Consider the following 15,000-nt stretch of genomic DNA (forward strand, 5'->3'; position numbering starts at 1 on the left):
CACACACACACACACACACACACACACACACACACACCTGTGTGAGTGTCATCCTGGTGATGATGGCCAGCATGATCTTCTCGCCTTTGGTCGGGTACGGGTTCTTCTGGTGCTCCTGCAGCCAGGCCTTCAGGGTGCTGGTGGTCTCCCTCGTGGCCGTCTTGGCCCTGGACGGGTCTCCATACGGATACTGTCCGTACGGATAGAAGCCCTGTGCGGCGTGGACAGGCAGCGAGGCGGCGTGGGAGCCCGGACTGTCCTTCAGCTCGTACTGAGAGCCCTGGAAATGGGATTGTAGATGGAGGTGGCAACTTGTTGAGAAGCTTATTCTTATTGAAGTTATTTCCTCTTTAAGTTCAGAAGAAAATCACAACAATAATGTGGATTTGTTAAGTACAAAAAAGTTTATCAAAGTTTTAGTATCTGACACCAAAACGCTCCTTTCCTCACAAAAATAATAAATTACTCAATTTGTATTACAATTATTTTATAGTTTCTATAACTATGACATTTAAGTGTATTTTTTAGGTTAAGTTCAACTTTATTGGGGGGACCACATTTATCAGAAATACAAACTTGAAAAACAATGTTTGGATGTGATTTAGTTTAGATAACAGTTAAGTATTTAATTTTAGTCTAAAAATAAAAATAGAGAATATGCTACATATAAATAAGAGAATTTAATCAACTTAAGCTTTTAAACTGTTTTCCCCCCTCTCCTTTAATAAATAATTGAATGTTTTCATTAATAAACTACACCAGGCCTAAATGATCCTTTTTATTTACATTATTTACAGATAAATAAAACGTCAGAATCTAAAATTTGTAAAGTCTTATTCTGTGTTTCCATAGATCATGATCATATTTATTCTCACATCTCATATTTGTGCAGATTGCAATGTGCAGTTATTATTATTATTATTATTGGTTAATTAATTATTCATTAATTAAGTGTCGTAAATGCATGAATATTGCAGATAATTGATGACATGCATCTGTGGATATAACTCAGTTATTCTCTGACAGCAAAGACACAAAGATCAGGCAGTGTGGTGAACACCTAAGCTCACTCAAACAAGCATCAACTCTCACCATCTGGGAAATGAGGGCGAGGTCTGTGGCTCCGCTATACGGCAAAAAGGCACTGTAGTTGCGCGCCACCCACGGGCTTCCGTACATCCCCAGCATGGAGCCCACGGCGGCGGCGGTGGCGGCGGTGGAACACACGCCGCCCTCGGCGCCTCCTTCCCGGGCAGAGGCCGGCCGCTCGCCCCCGTACACCTCCTGAGAGGCGGCGCTGAGGAACTGAGGATATCCCAGCTGAGGGAAAGACATGTCCAGAGAAAAGGCGCACAGTAATAAGTCGATCCAAAAGTCGCACCGCAGCAGCAAGAGGAGGCAGAAAAAAAATAAAAAAAAATAAAAAAGAAAGAGGGGAAAAAAGTAGGAATCCTCAAAATGACAGAGAAGAGGGGGAGGATGAAGGTCTGAATCACAAGAGTCCCCCTCTTTCTTTTTGGGAAGTGTTCAGCTTCTCTCCACTGACCCGGAGTTTTGTCAGTCAGAGCCGCAGTTTGGCACCTCTAGTGTGGAGTGATGCGTGTGTCTGGCCGCGGGAGCTTCTGGATGTGGAGCTGAGTGACTGATTGGCAGCCTACTTAAGCACCAAGCTCCTCCTATGCCCGGGGCAGGCGATTAGTGCATTGGTTAGCCCAGGTCGTGTGTGTGTATATGTGTGTTTGTGCGTGCGCGCACGTGTGTGTGTGTGTGTGTGTGTGTGTGTATACACTCGTTTTTATTACCTCTTTAAGACCTTTTTCTAGTTTAAACACGGACTTGTTTCTCTGGTTAAAGTTAGGAATAAGATGTGGATTGTAGTTAAACTGAGGTTAACTTGCTATGATTAAGGTTTAAAAGGCAGAGCAAGTTATTATATTATATTATATTATATTATATTATATTATATTATATCATATTATATCATATTATATTATATCTGTGTTCTTGTATGGTCCTCACATCTTTTAAGGGCTTTTTTTTTAGGGGTTAGGGTAAGGGGTTATAGGGAATGTTAATTATGTTGATGAGGGTCCTCACTACGAATGCTGCGTAAACTTTTGTGTGTGTGTGTGTGTGTGTATTAAGAAACCTGTTAAGTGTGTGTTCATTTGCGTTTTGTGGTCAGTTTTGCTGAATTTGACAAATGTGGCGCTGCTATTTTTTTAATGTATTATTGTTGCATAGCAACAGTTGCAAGAAATTCAGCTTTTATATGAAGTGTAACAAAATACAAATGGCATGAAACGACAGAAAAGAATAATAATACTATAAAATGTTGCACTTGTCTCATGGTCCTCTCCTCGCTTTAACAGCTGATCCGCCGGGTATGTCGCGACTTCCTGGTCGGCAGATGGGCCGGGAGGCATCGATATGGTCGGACAGATCTGCGAGGAATGTCCGTGATTATCGACGGAAGTCAGTGAAGGGACACTGGAGGTAAAGAGATGAGCAGAGATATGAGGCGCGCGCGCGCGCACACACACACACACACACACACACACACACACAGGAGCTGGTGGAGTGGAAAATGGCAGATGTTTGCAGAGAGAATGGAGAACTCTGTGTGCTGCTGGAGATGAAGTCTAGAGTTAGGGTTAGAGAAGGAGAAGAGAGAGAGGAGAAATAAAAAAAAAAACATATTTCCAAGTGTAAACCTGAGACTGAAAAGAAAATCTATTATTTTAATGAGAGGAAACTGTAGGAAATTGAGTCTGATACATGAAAGATGCAGATTGATGTTTCCTTATTGATAGACTGAACTATCAAAAAGGCAGCCTGGCTTCAATCTGCTCCTTTGAACACACACACACACACACACACACACTCCATCTCACACACACTCAGGCAACAGTGCTAATGAGGTTCAGCACCCTGCGCCCTGCTCAGTGGCCCTGTGGCCCTCCTGGGTTCCTTCAGAGGTTAGCTGTGTAATTACTCCATCCCCATAAATACAGATTCATCATTTCACACTGGAGCCCCTGATGAGCCTGGCTGAGCAGGGAGATGGAGGAGAGAGGGAGAGAGAGAGAGAGGGGGGGGGGGGAGACAGAGACAGAGGGAAGGAGAGGATGGTGTGGTGGTGGAGCGGTGGAGGGAGGGAATCTAATGATTTAATTACAGTGCTCAAACCCCACTCTGGCTAAGTGACGGTCCTCTCTTCTCTCCATCCCCTTCCCTCCTCAGCACTGGCACCAAGAGGGCTTTACTCATGAATCTCAAAGCTGTTTTCCTAAACACATATTATGACGAGCATACTGCTGCTGCTGCTGCTGCTGCTTTGTGCATGTGTGTGTGTGTGTGTGTGTGTGTGAGGGAGGGAGGGAGGGAGGGAGGGAGAGAGAGAGAGAGAGAGAGAGAGGATGCTTAATCTCTATGGCATTTTAAATGGCATTCATGGAGAGCGGCTCTATCCTCATTGCCAAGGTAAATGGAGCCAAGGGACTCTCCATTTCAGCTCGATAAAAGAGCAATGTTAAAGACCCTCACCATTTCTCTCTCCCTCTTTCTGTCCTCCTCCCTCTCTCTCTCTCCCCCTCCCTCCTCCCTGTGTCTCATTTCTCACTCAAAATTAATGTTTTTCTCATGACTGTGGAGGGAAAGGAGACATATCCACCATCTAATAGGATAATATAGCCCCATTCACCGCCACCCACCCCCTCCCTCCCTCCCCTCTCTCCTCCCTCTCTCTCTTTCTCTCTCTCTCCCTCTCTCTCTGCCTTTGTAGCTGCCTGATTTCCATAGTGTCTCTGTGGAGAGGCAGTTAATGAATTCCTCTGAGCTGGAGAAAGGGGGAGAATGGTTTGGCGGTTTAGAGAGAGAAAGAGGCAGGGATAGGGGGGAGGAAGGCTTTGAGCTATGCCATTCAACTTCACAGCCTCGGCCTGCTTGTGCATTCACTGCATGTGTGTGTGTGTGTGTGTGTGCAGTGCGTGCGTGCGTGTGTCTTTTAACATGAACCTGCTAAGACTACCAAATATTTAGACTGGCCTCAGACCTCTTTTTATGGCGATGGTGTATTGAGGGATCTCAGGAGGCAGCTTGACTCTATTTGAATCCCATTCCCTGCTATTAGCTCGGCACAGACAAAGGAATAACTTACCGCAGGAAACATTCGAATAAAGTCCCACAATCCACTCGCAATGGCCATTTCCTCCTGGGTAATTTGCAGTGAGGTAGGACACACAGTAACATCATAAAGCTGATTCTCTTTGTGTGTGTGTGTGTGTGTGTTCGTGTGCTAACGCCTCGACAAAGGCGAGATGATAAGAGTGATTCAATAACGATTAAATAATTGGATGATTGGGCATTCACAGAGAGCTCGTGCGAGGACTCACCTCTGATACAATGTCACGTTCTCAACAGTGGTTTAAAAATACATGACACTCCTTGTAATGATTTTTCAGCAACATTTAATGTGAAGAAGAATTAGAATCTCAAGTTGTTTGTCGTCTTTGCAGAAGTTTGTTGGAAGGTTGCTGTGATGGTTCCAAGATAAGACATTATAAGTCATCTTTTAATGTGTCTCAAATCACTCAAAAGTAACTCAAATCACTGTCTTCCATATTATTTAAGTGCCCAAATAATAATAATGATGTTGGACTCGTTGTGTCAATGCTTGATGGTAGACAGGTCTGACATGTGGGACTATAGAGGTGGCTTTTGGAGATGAGCAGTCATCATCGGGGTAACGGGGGAGTACAACCTTTCCTGGGAGCTGCACTTGAGCTGCATGTCTTGAGTTTAAGGCAGATGAATAAATGTGATTTGATTGGGCTGCACCTTCGGATATAGTTTCATAGCGTGACTTGATTGGCTGACAGTCACTTCTGCCGTGTACAGTGCAAGCAAAACAAGAAATGCTGTTGAATTTGCTTTATTCAAAGTGACAGTCACTGTCCACAGGGTGACAAAAGTCTAACATTTACTGGTGAAGTTGCAGCTGAATATCAGCAATTCTTCCTGAAGTTTACACACTGGGCCTTTAATCGTGCATAATATGAAATGGATTTGACAAAGATTGTGAAATCAAAGGTAAAATATTCTAATATATGTGTATGAAATACCAATTTACTGCAGTACATAAAAACATGGTGAGTCTTCACATGAACTAACGCAAACTTTGACCATCAACATTTGTGTGGTTGACCCTGATGTCGCTCCACAAAACCTTAACAAGTCTTAATCTTAACAAGTATTATCATCTTGATTGATTGATTGATTGATTGATTGATTGATTGAACTTTATTTTGAACATCTTAAGAAATGCGTGGCATGACATTTTGCAACTGGAAGTTCAGGGACTTACTTCCATTTGATGATATTAACTGTCGATCACACTGGCTTCCACTCAAATGTGCTGCACTTCATCGTCTATGTTCCTCTAAAATGTGACACCATGTTCTAGTGAATTCGACCTTTCCTTAGGAAAATGTTTGCTGGCTTTATAAATCAAGGGGAAAGTAGGCTAACAGGATCATTTTGCCACCAGTGGGTTTAAACATACCTTCCAACGTTGGTGTGAAAGGGCCTTTAGCTGAAGCTCATTTTCCACCGTTACGCTCAAGCCTCTTGGACGTGAACATGACAGGACACTCACTTTTATGGCTCGTGTTAATCCGTCTGTTATTATCTCTGATGACATCATGTGAATTCTCATTTTCCCCCCCGTGATTTTTCGCGTGCAAGACGACAGTTCAGAGGTGTTAACATTACAGCACAATGAGCAATATTTATTACATGTTTCTAAAGTCTGTCCATTTTTACTGCTCAAAGAAAATAAGAAACAGCAAAGTTATCTCACTCTCCTGCCACAAGTTGTCACACCATCATCTTTTCTCTGGCTAAATGAATGTCTGTCTTTTCTTTGGCTGTGTGATCGGTTCCAGGATGTGGAAGATTGAGAGAGAGAGAGAGAGGGAGCGAGAGAGAGAGAGAGAGAGAGACAAAGAAAAATACCTGTCCTCACCTACTTGACAGCAAAGATAAGCAGTGATAGATTCCACTCTGACCTGATGTTAAAGCTGATCCCTGTGATGCAGAACAGATAAGCCTGCCAGCCTCCGATAATACGCTTTTTTTAATATTATTATTATCACTCAGTTACACTTTTATTTAATTTCCATGATGTTTGACAGCACAGGAGATGTCATTCATGCTCTTAATGGCTTATGTCACCCAGTATCTCTCTATAGCAACGTGACCTGACAGCCACTTGCCTGGAGATGGATCCTGCTGCTTGAACATTTTGACCCAGAGGGGAAACACAACACAAAGAGCCTATCATTAGCAATTAATGGGTTCCCCCAGCATTTGTTTGTTAATAACTGCTTTAGAAATCTAATGGGACTCATTTACCGTGGATGGCACTGTTAACAAACCCTGACCTCCAGCAAAGGTCACTTTGAATTGCCACAAAACGGAACTGTGTTGTCTTTTTCTTGCCTTTTTTTTTTTTTAGCTGACTGTGGCTGTGGAGTGGCCGTTTAATACAGTTCCATCATTCCCCATAGAGAGAACGATGAAAACAAGCGATGTTCAACAAGATTGCTGACTGGAAAAAAAAAGGTGAATTCCCACCTCCTCCTCTTTACAGAAAGACTTAGCAGGGGGCTTTTCTCATGGCCACGGATCTGATTGTTTTCTAAACGGATTATTAACTCTTTTGTTACAGTAGGGGTCACTTTAATGCTTCTTAGGGCCCATTAGCATTGCTTTAAAGAGCACACACACACGCACACACACACACACACACACACACACACACACACACACACACACAGATTGCTGTGTTCTAGGATTTGGTGTTTCTTGTCTTTGTTGTTCACAGTGGGAGCGGAATGATACCGTTATAATGCTGTTAAAGACAATACCTCAACTTAAAAGGGGAGTGTGAGGGATGGGGTCTGTGTGTGTGTGGGTCCTGATGAAAAGCTATCCTTAGGAAGACTAGTAAGCTTAATGCAATAGTGCTGACTTCACTGGATACCTCAAAGAGAAGTGGCATTAACACAGTCCTCAAAGTCTTTGGCTCAGATGAGGATCGGCACAATCTTTACTTCAGGCCTGATAGAGATGACAAAGATGTAGAATTTACCAACATATCGTACTAAAAAAACTAATTAATGTATTAGTCTGATTAAAGCAAGACTTTTGAAGTATATATTAACATGTTAGTCTGACTGAAATAGAACTAAATAGTCAGACTAACACACCCACATGATGCAACTGGGAATGGAGTTGCTACAGCATGTTTACGTTGAGTTGAACTCAAACTGTTCGATAATTCCCGCCCAGTGGGCTTTGACCTGGAAGTAATAAAAGAAGCTGGTAAACAGAAGAAGAAGAAGAAGAAGAAGACGACAACAGATGAGGAGAACACACATAAAACCAATGTTTTCACTGATGAGGAGAGCCAAATTATGCTCTTAAAAACATTTGAAGTCAATGGAAAGACACTGAATGGCACCGCTAACATGGCACACCATACACCATGTTTCCATTGTGGTACAGTTCGGTTTGGTACCGGAACTGGAACGGTGTGACGACAGTGAACGCGACACAGCAATCAACAACACGAAGGACAACAAAGGAGGACATCCAGCAGCTTTTTTTTCCCCCCTGCTCGGTTTGTGGCTGTTTGTCTCAACAAGACAAAGTTAAGTTTTGTATGAGAAGAGAAAGCGGGCGTTGATCTGTCGCCCCAATCAGCTGACTCTGCGTGGGTCTAGCTCCACCAGTACCATACTGTTACTGTGGTACACCCCGAGGGAAGGTTACCGAAAAATGGAACGGTTGGGGACGGTTATTTTGGTACTATTCCTAAGAGAAAGCGGGCGTTGAAGAAGAAACACGGGAGTGACGCTTTTCTGTCGCCCCAATCAGCTGCCTGTCGTGCGGGGAGCCAGTCTAGCTCCACCCGGACCACATGGCACTATTTTACTGTGGTTCCCCCAAGGGAAGGGTGCCAAGAATGTAACAGTTGTGGCTGGTTATTTTGGTACTATTCCTAATGGAAATGCAAAATAAAATGCATTGTACCAAACAGAATGGTTTGGTACAGAGTTATTTGCTAGTGCTAGTGGGGCAAGAACAGTTTTCCAATGACATGGCTACAGTTTTAACTGTACTCACTAAGTAATTGTTTTTTTTTTACCTATGCAGTGTTTATGCTCAGCTAATAGGAGCTAATCAAAGCAGAGGCAAGTTACCCTTGGGAAAATCAAAGCAACTCAGCTGAGGTCAAAGCATCACAGGGGCCACAGAGCAACTAAGGTGTTTGCTCCGTGGCTCATATTGACCATATGAATGTGATGTGGGTGGTGGTGGCGGTGGGGCCCAGGAGACCCATGGCTCCTGGTTGGGTGCCTCCCCTAGCTTTGAGCTCCTGTTCAAGGCAGAAGGATAAAGAGGGTATCCCTTACAGGCCTGACCTCCAACTCCCCCCTCCTTCCATCAGACTGAGGGTCAAGGGTCAGATCAATTGGCTCCCTGTGGCCCACTGTCTGCTACACGACTTAATCACCCATTAACTGTAAGTGAGAGGGACAAGGAGAGGGTATGTGTGTGCCCTTTTTAACTAAATGAAGCCTTATCCCCACGGAAACGTTCCTTATATGATCTTTTTATTTTTAATTCTTACATTCTTCTTCCAAAAAACTCAACAAAACATGTCTTTAACCACAGGAAAAAAATGCTCTAAACACCGTAGTACATATGCCAGGCCTGTATGTGGCACTGTAACATAGATATGTATATAAATACTCCAAAAACAGAGAAGGAGACATGTACAAATTGTTTTAAAATAAAGCTTTATGAGAATAACTGTACATTACAAAGTATGTAATCATAGGGGGACGAAGGAAAGAAAATAAGTAATCATAAATCAAATAGACCAAACAATCTCCAGACACCAGAAGATGAAGAAGATGATGATATGCGTATATAATGTTACACAGCTGTTATGGCATCCTCATTTCTTTACTAATTACAACACACTGTATGCACAGTTGTCATTACAGTTTACAGTTTGTTAGTCAACCGTGTGAAACCTGCGAGAAACAGTGACTATTTCACTGCTATGCACTGATCTGGAGACATGTAATGATTGTTTGAGAAGATAATGGTCCTTACAAAATACATTTGAAAGTGCAGTTAATTTGTGTGAGAACCTAATTTGTGTTGAACAAAGTTGGCGTAGGGTGTTCAAAGATATCTCGAAAACAACCATCATCCACATATCTTCTGTATTTAATATGCAGAAATTGGATTTTATAGTTTATTAGATTTTTACTAATCACTGAAATTGTGTGGGTTTGAACTTCAGTCATGTTAGCCAACCTGCTACCTTGGAGTTGTATTTTTTTACCCAACCACTTTGTCTGCTCAAAGAGACGACACCAACGTTAAGTCCAAACTTCATCAAAACCCCAATGAAATTGAGCTATGGTCTTAGTCGGACTAGCATACTTGGATAATGTGATTCACTGTCCGATTAGTCGGACTGGAGTCGGACCGAGTGTTCTGCACACGCACCAAAATGTCCTCCCTGGTCTTTGACCTGGAAGTAGAAGGAGACGACTTATAATGCTGTGTTTTCCGATTCTTCGGACAAACACCACGAGAGCCGCGCTCCATCTAATTTGTATCACGATTAAAATGCACGGCAGGTACGACACATACAGAACCACAGCACGATCCATCTTGCCGTTCGCAGTTGGTATTTCTGTGACGTGAAGGTCATATAGAGAAGTACAGCGCCACCTACGGAGGCGGAGTCAGACGTACTTGGTCTCTGCAAAGTGTCCGCTTGCCTGCATGTCGTAGTCGGACTATGGCCTTAGCTCGATTAAACTGTGCGTGTAAATGTACTGAGTTGCAAGAAAGTCTGTCAAGGCCTATATGGCAATTGGTTTAATGCAGTTATTCAACATTTTATCTTATTATTATTATTATTTTAATTCCTTGTGCTGCCCACATTGACACATTGTGTAGTGCTTTCAGTAAAAAAGTTCAGGGTATAAATCCTGTTGTTAATACACAGATCTGCATGAACTGGACAGTTTAATGCAGTGTGAGAACTTTTCACCTCTGCCATTGGATATCATGACTTATGTTCACTGATATTCACCCTCAGTATCCATATCCTTGTCACATCTATTTGCACACTACCTGGATAAACACGAGCTACAGTAAAGCAAACAGATCATATGAACTTGAGCTAACAGCAGAGATGTGCTGGCATTCTTTGTTTTTTTTCTTCAGTTTAGTTTCGTTTACTTTCTGGCTTTGAGCACAAGTCATTTGGGTGTGTTTCCTGCTCTTAAGCTCTATCAACTTCCTCCTAAACCTTACGCTCCCTTGAAACATCTCCACCCTGCAATGAGTCTGACCCACAGAAATGTCTGCCTGGAAAATAAATATAGAAAAAATAGGCAGTTTTTCCTTTGCACAGTACAATTAGCCGTTGTTCGTATAAGTGTTTGGCCACTTTGTTCTCAGATTTTGCAAAATTTGGCAATTAAAAAAACTGCCAATGTCCAATTGAGATTGTACACATAGAAAAGGGACATCATTTTTCAACTAATTCTTAATTTACAAGTCTTTGCATTTAATTTAATCTGAGCACCTGGTGTCTGGTCGGCGCCTTCCCGATCAAAATCTGGCGCAGAGGAATTTTTTTTTCATTTTTTATTTGTTCGGAATAAGCAGAAGAAGATGAAGAGGAGGAGGAAATGGGTGTTTAACATGATAGCCTTCACACATATACAGCACTTAATCATCTAAAGAAAAGTAAAGATGTCCTGAGTCTGGTTGCTGTGTGATTGACAGGCGCTCTCTCCCCTTGTATTCCATTAAAAACCATTAGAAAAATACACAAATGACGACGGAAACACACGAGGCTCTGAAGTGGCTGAGTGCATGTATGGATGCACACAGTTAACAGAAGGCCAGACTGTCACATATCGGTGCAAAGACTCAATAACAGAGCGTGTGTTGCCGCTGCTGTCTGTCAAGCCTTTGAGAGGCAACAGTGGAGGTGGGGTGCGCGCATTCCTCACAGCGGCTCCATGTGGCTCGGCCAATTAGCAGCTGAGTGGTTTGTTTAAGTCCAGGCGATGATGAGATGTTGTGCTGGGAGGCAGCCCAGTTCATTAAGCACACTGTTGTCTCTGGTTTACTCAGCTTGCCGGCTTTAACAGCCTCTCAGCGCTTATTTACCCGCCGCAAATATGACAGACTGCATGTCTATTTGAGCGTCTGTTTGTGTGAGTGTGCATGTGTGGAGGTGATGGGGAGGAGGAGGAGGAGGAGGAGGAGGAGGGTTTCTGTGCATCTGTGATTTAAGATACAGTATGTACAGAAGGGGCTGGGACACAAACCCTGTACGATGTGCACTTCAACACAAAAGTCTAAAACATTCTCCCACAAAGTAAATCTCCGCACACCTCGCTCTGTGACAGTGTGTGGTGTGTTCTGCGAGGCTTAAAGGTGATATAAAACTTAAACAAGATACTTTTCATGCTATATATAAAAAAAGAAAAAAGGTGTAACTGCTGCCCACCGCAAACACAAAATAATATTCATCTTATTGGGAAATTCTGCAAAATACAGGGATTGTGACTAATGCTAATGTTATTTTTTTAAACAAAAATTAGATTTACCTTGAGGTTGCAAGGGAGCATTTGACTAAGAAACTAAACTAATCTATTTTATTTAACTTCATTTATATATATTTAACTTGAATAATTTAATTAAACAAAATAATAAACATAGTAAGATTATTTTAGGGCTGCTTTATATCACTTTTTAAGACTCACACTTGTCTGTTTTGCAGTTTTCTTCTTTAACCGATGTCCATTCCAGTGATTTTGACCAATATTGGACCAGTTGACTCTCACAGAGGAGAGACACCCCAACACAGTCACACATTATTTCAGTTATTAACTGATTCATTAGTATTACATCCAATCATGATGACCAATAACTGCTGTTTGATTGTTTTTTTTAATTATATTTATTATTTTCTATATTTTCTAAAATGTATGGTAAGACTTTATATTAAGAGACACGTATTCACCATTAACTAGGAGCTTACTAACATGTATATAAGTAGCATACTAGCCCTTTATTAGTAATCATTAAGCACATATTAACACCTTAATCAGGTCAAATCTCAATTCATGTCGTAATAGAGGTATAGAATGTTAATACGTGCTTGATAATTACTAATAAATGACTAGTATTCTACTTATGCCTGTTAGTAAGTACCTAGTTAATGGTGAATATTTGTACCTTAATATGAAGTGTGACCAAATGTATTATTCTTTCATTTACAGGTGGTGTTTTACCTTTAACATCCTGATTTCAAGCCTTTGACTTCATATTGATCCATCCATTCTTCAACTGTATTGACTTAACCTTGACGATCAGGAGGGAGGAGGGAGGGATGGGGGGAGAGAAGAGGAAGAGGAAGAGGCAGACTGGACAGGTTACCACCTATGAAGTGTGGTTAAAGAATTTTGCACGACTCAATTTCTGCTCTTTTTAAAAAAAGCGCCAAAGTGTCCACATTAGCCTGAAGAAACATTACTGCTCCTCTCTGTTTTTACTCCCACTTCACCCAAACTGCAAGGACGTTAGTGCCAAGACATTTTTGGGGAGTTTTATCTACGGCGAGCAAACGGATAGAGACGTTCTCTCGTTTTCTCCATGTTACAGATCATTTATTTTGCTGATTTTGGCTCTGAAAAGAAGAAGACATGGCCTTATTCTACTTAAGCGACATACAATATTTAAGTCAAGTATTCCATCACTATTCCATGTGAGGCTGTGACAAAGCTTAGAGGGGCCGTGCAGCTTCTGTGAAGTGTGTATTGACATATCAGTGACGGAAAAAATGATTTTTCTGAGCCCAATTAACTCCATGAATAGTTTGTAAATTGCTCACTCCCCCTCACACCAAAGTCCACAGAGGAAATCAGCGATTTCACATCACAGCACGCAGGAGTCGCAAGGCCACCGCATTTTTAAAGGACTTGTGCATGATCATTGAAAGCCTTAAATTTATATATATTTCATTATTTTTCTTACTCCAACATATGGAGCCGATCAGTGCAGACACTCAGTAATCAATGTGACTAATGTCTCCTTTCACCACGTAGACAAATATTAGTCTGATGGCAGCGGCTCTCGTGCTAATCATACCTGCAGCCCCCCCCCCCCCCCCCCCCTTTGTTTTCTCATTCAACATAATTATGTGTGTCAACCACACACATAGGCTACAATATATACATATACATATATATATATATATATATATGTATACTTAAGACCTGCAGAGGATATTGACCTTATTATAATGAGAGCCCGGCCCACTCTACGCTTACTGATAAAACAGTAAGTTAAACTGAATCAGCCACTTGACTCTGTGCAACACTCGCATCCTTTCTCCTGCTCAGACAAAGAGTGATTATGGGGGGGAGAGAGAGGGGGAGAGGGGGAGAGAGGGAGAGAGAGAGGCCGGCCATGTGTCTTTTTTTTTCATTTTCTTCTCCTCTGCCTAAATTTTTTTGAAGGGCGGTTTATTCAAGATGTCACAGCTGCATGCGTCTGAGCCGGCGCATTTAGGAAGGTCGTGGCTTTTCTGACCGTTGTATGTGTGTGTGTGTGTGTGTGTGTGTGTTGTGTGTCTCGGTTCTTAAGGCAGTAATGCAGTGGGCGATGACAGATCACTTCATTCACGCAAGACGAGGGCAATTACTTCAACCATGACAGATTGCCTCAGCAGAACTGAGTTTAGGATAAAACCTCTCTCTCTCTCTCTCTCTCTCCTTCCCTCCCTCTCTCTCTCTCCCTCTCCTTTTCCTCCCTCTTTACCCTCACCCCTCCTCTTCCCCTTGTTCAATAAGGAATCTTGTGGTTTTCCTAGCTAATGACTTCCTCCTCAATGATGCACCATTGTGTGTGTGTGTGTGTGTGTGTGTGTGTGTGTGTGTGTGTGTGTGTGCGTGTGCGTGTGTGTGTGTGAGCAGGGGGTGACAGTACCATCTGTCTGGCTGCTGAAGCCCTTGCCCCTGCCCAGCTGGTGGGCACTGAGTAATGGGAGAGGACTTCCTCATCTTGTCCCCCTGAGACACACACACACACACATTAGTATGCAACACCTACTGTCAAGAGTGAGCGAGGGAATAAGAGACAGAGAGTGTGTGTTTTTTTCTCCCCCCCCTCCCCCCCCACATCCCCCCCTCCCGTCCCTGTTTGAACGTTGAAACCTGAGCAACTACGGGTGTCAAGTGATGAGAATCCAATCCTGTGAGTCTGTGTGTGTGTGTGTGTGTGTGTGTGCAACGTCGTTCTCCTCCATGTGTGTGAGTGACAGTTTGAGGCATGCAAATGAGCTTATAGTCTCCAACCACTGGATTGCTTATTGAATGAGAGGCGAAGAAAGGTGAGGAGAAGAAGGAGGAGGAGGAAACGAGTGATATAACCTCTGACAAAAACATGTAATTTCACATTATGAGCCTGGAAATGAATATCTGCACCGCTGATGGAACTTCATGTTCTGAGTTCCTTGTGTGGTCAGGGCCAAGTTCAAGGTGACAACACCTTCTTTATATATATTTATTTATATGTTATTTGTTGGACTAATTCATCAAATATATCAAACAAAACCTTTTAAAAACCGAGCGTATCTCTGTCGACGTGTAGTTACGTGACGTTTTGTAACGGTTTCTGAAAAGCTGAGATTTTGCACATCAAAGCCGACGTGTAGTTATTACGGTAATTTCAGAGGACACCTGTACATAGTTTCCTCTTCTTTTGTCATTTTTTGTGTTTTTTTGCACATTGAGAGGCAAAGGAAACACATTTCAAATTTAACACACAAAATCTGTTGTGTCGAGTTACAACTGCAGTATTTTTCTTCATTTTAAAGTTATTCTG

The 15,000-nt window shown here is 42.3% G+C and overlaps 1 protein-coding gene across 1 annotated transcript in view; it reads right to left on the minus strand.

Moving 5' to 3' along the window:
- irx1b (iroquois homeobox 1b) overlaps nucleotides 1–1,641 on the minus strand; it is a 6,172-nt gene extending 4,531 nt beyond the window's left edge. The window contains exons 1-2 of the mRNA XM_058619922.1: nucleotides 1,093–1,641; nucleotides 38–280 (exon numbers count right to left, since the gene is read on the minus strand). Of these exons, the coding sequence (XP_058475905.1) occupies nucleotides 38–280; nucleotides 1,093–1,335 (486 nt within the window). The 5' untranslated portion in view covers nucleotides 1,336–1,641. The remainder of the gene's footprint in view (nucleotides 1–37; nucleotides 281–1,092) is intronic.
- Nucleotides 1,642–15,000: the final 13,359 nt, after the last annotated feature.

This window comes from Solea solea, chromosome 20 (assembly GCF_958295425.1).
Source record: "Solea solea chromosome 20, fSolSol10.1, whole genome shotgun sequence".
Classification (NCBI taxonomy): domain Eukaryota; kingdom Metazoa; phylum Chordata; class Actinopteri; order Pleuronectiformes; family Soleidae; genus Solea; species Solea solea.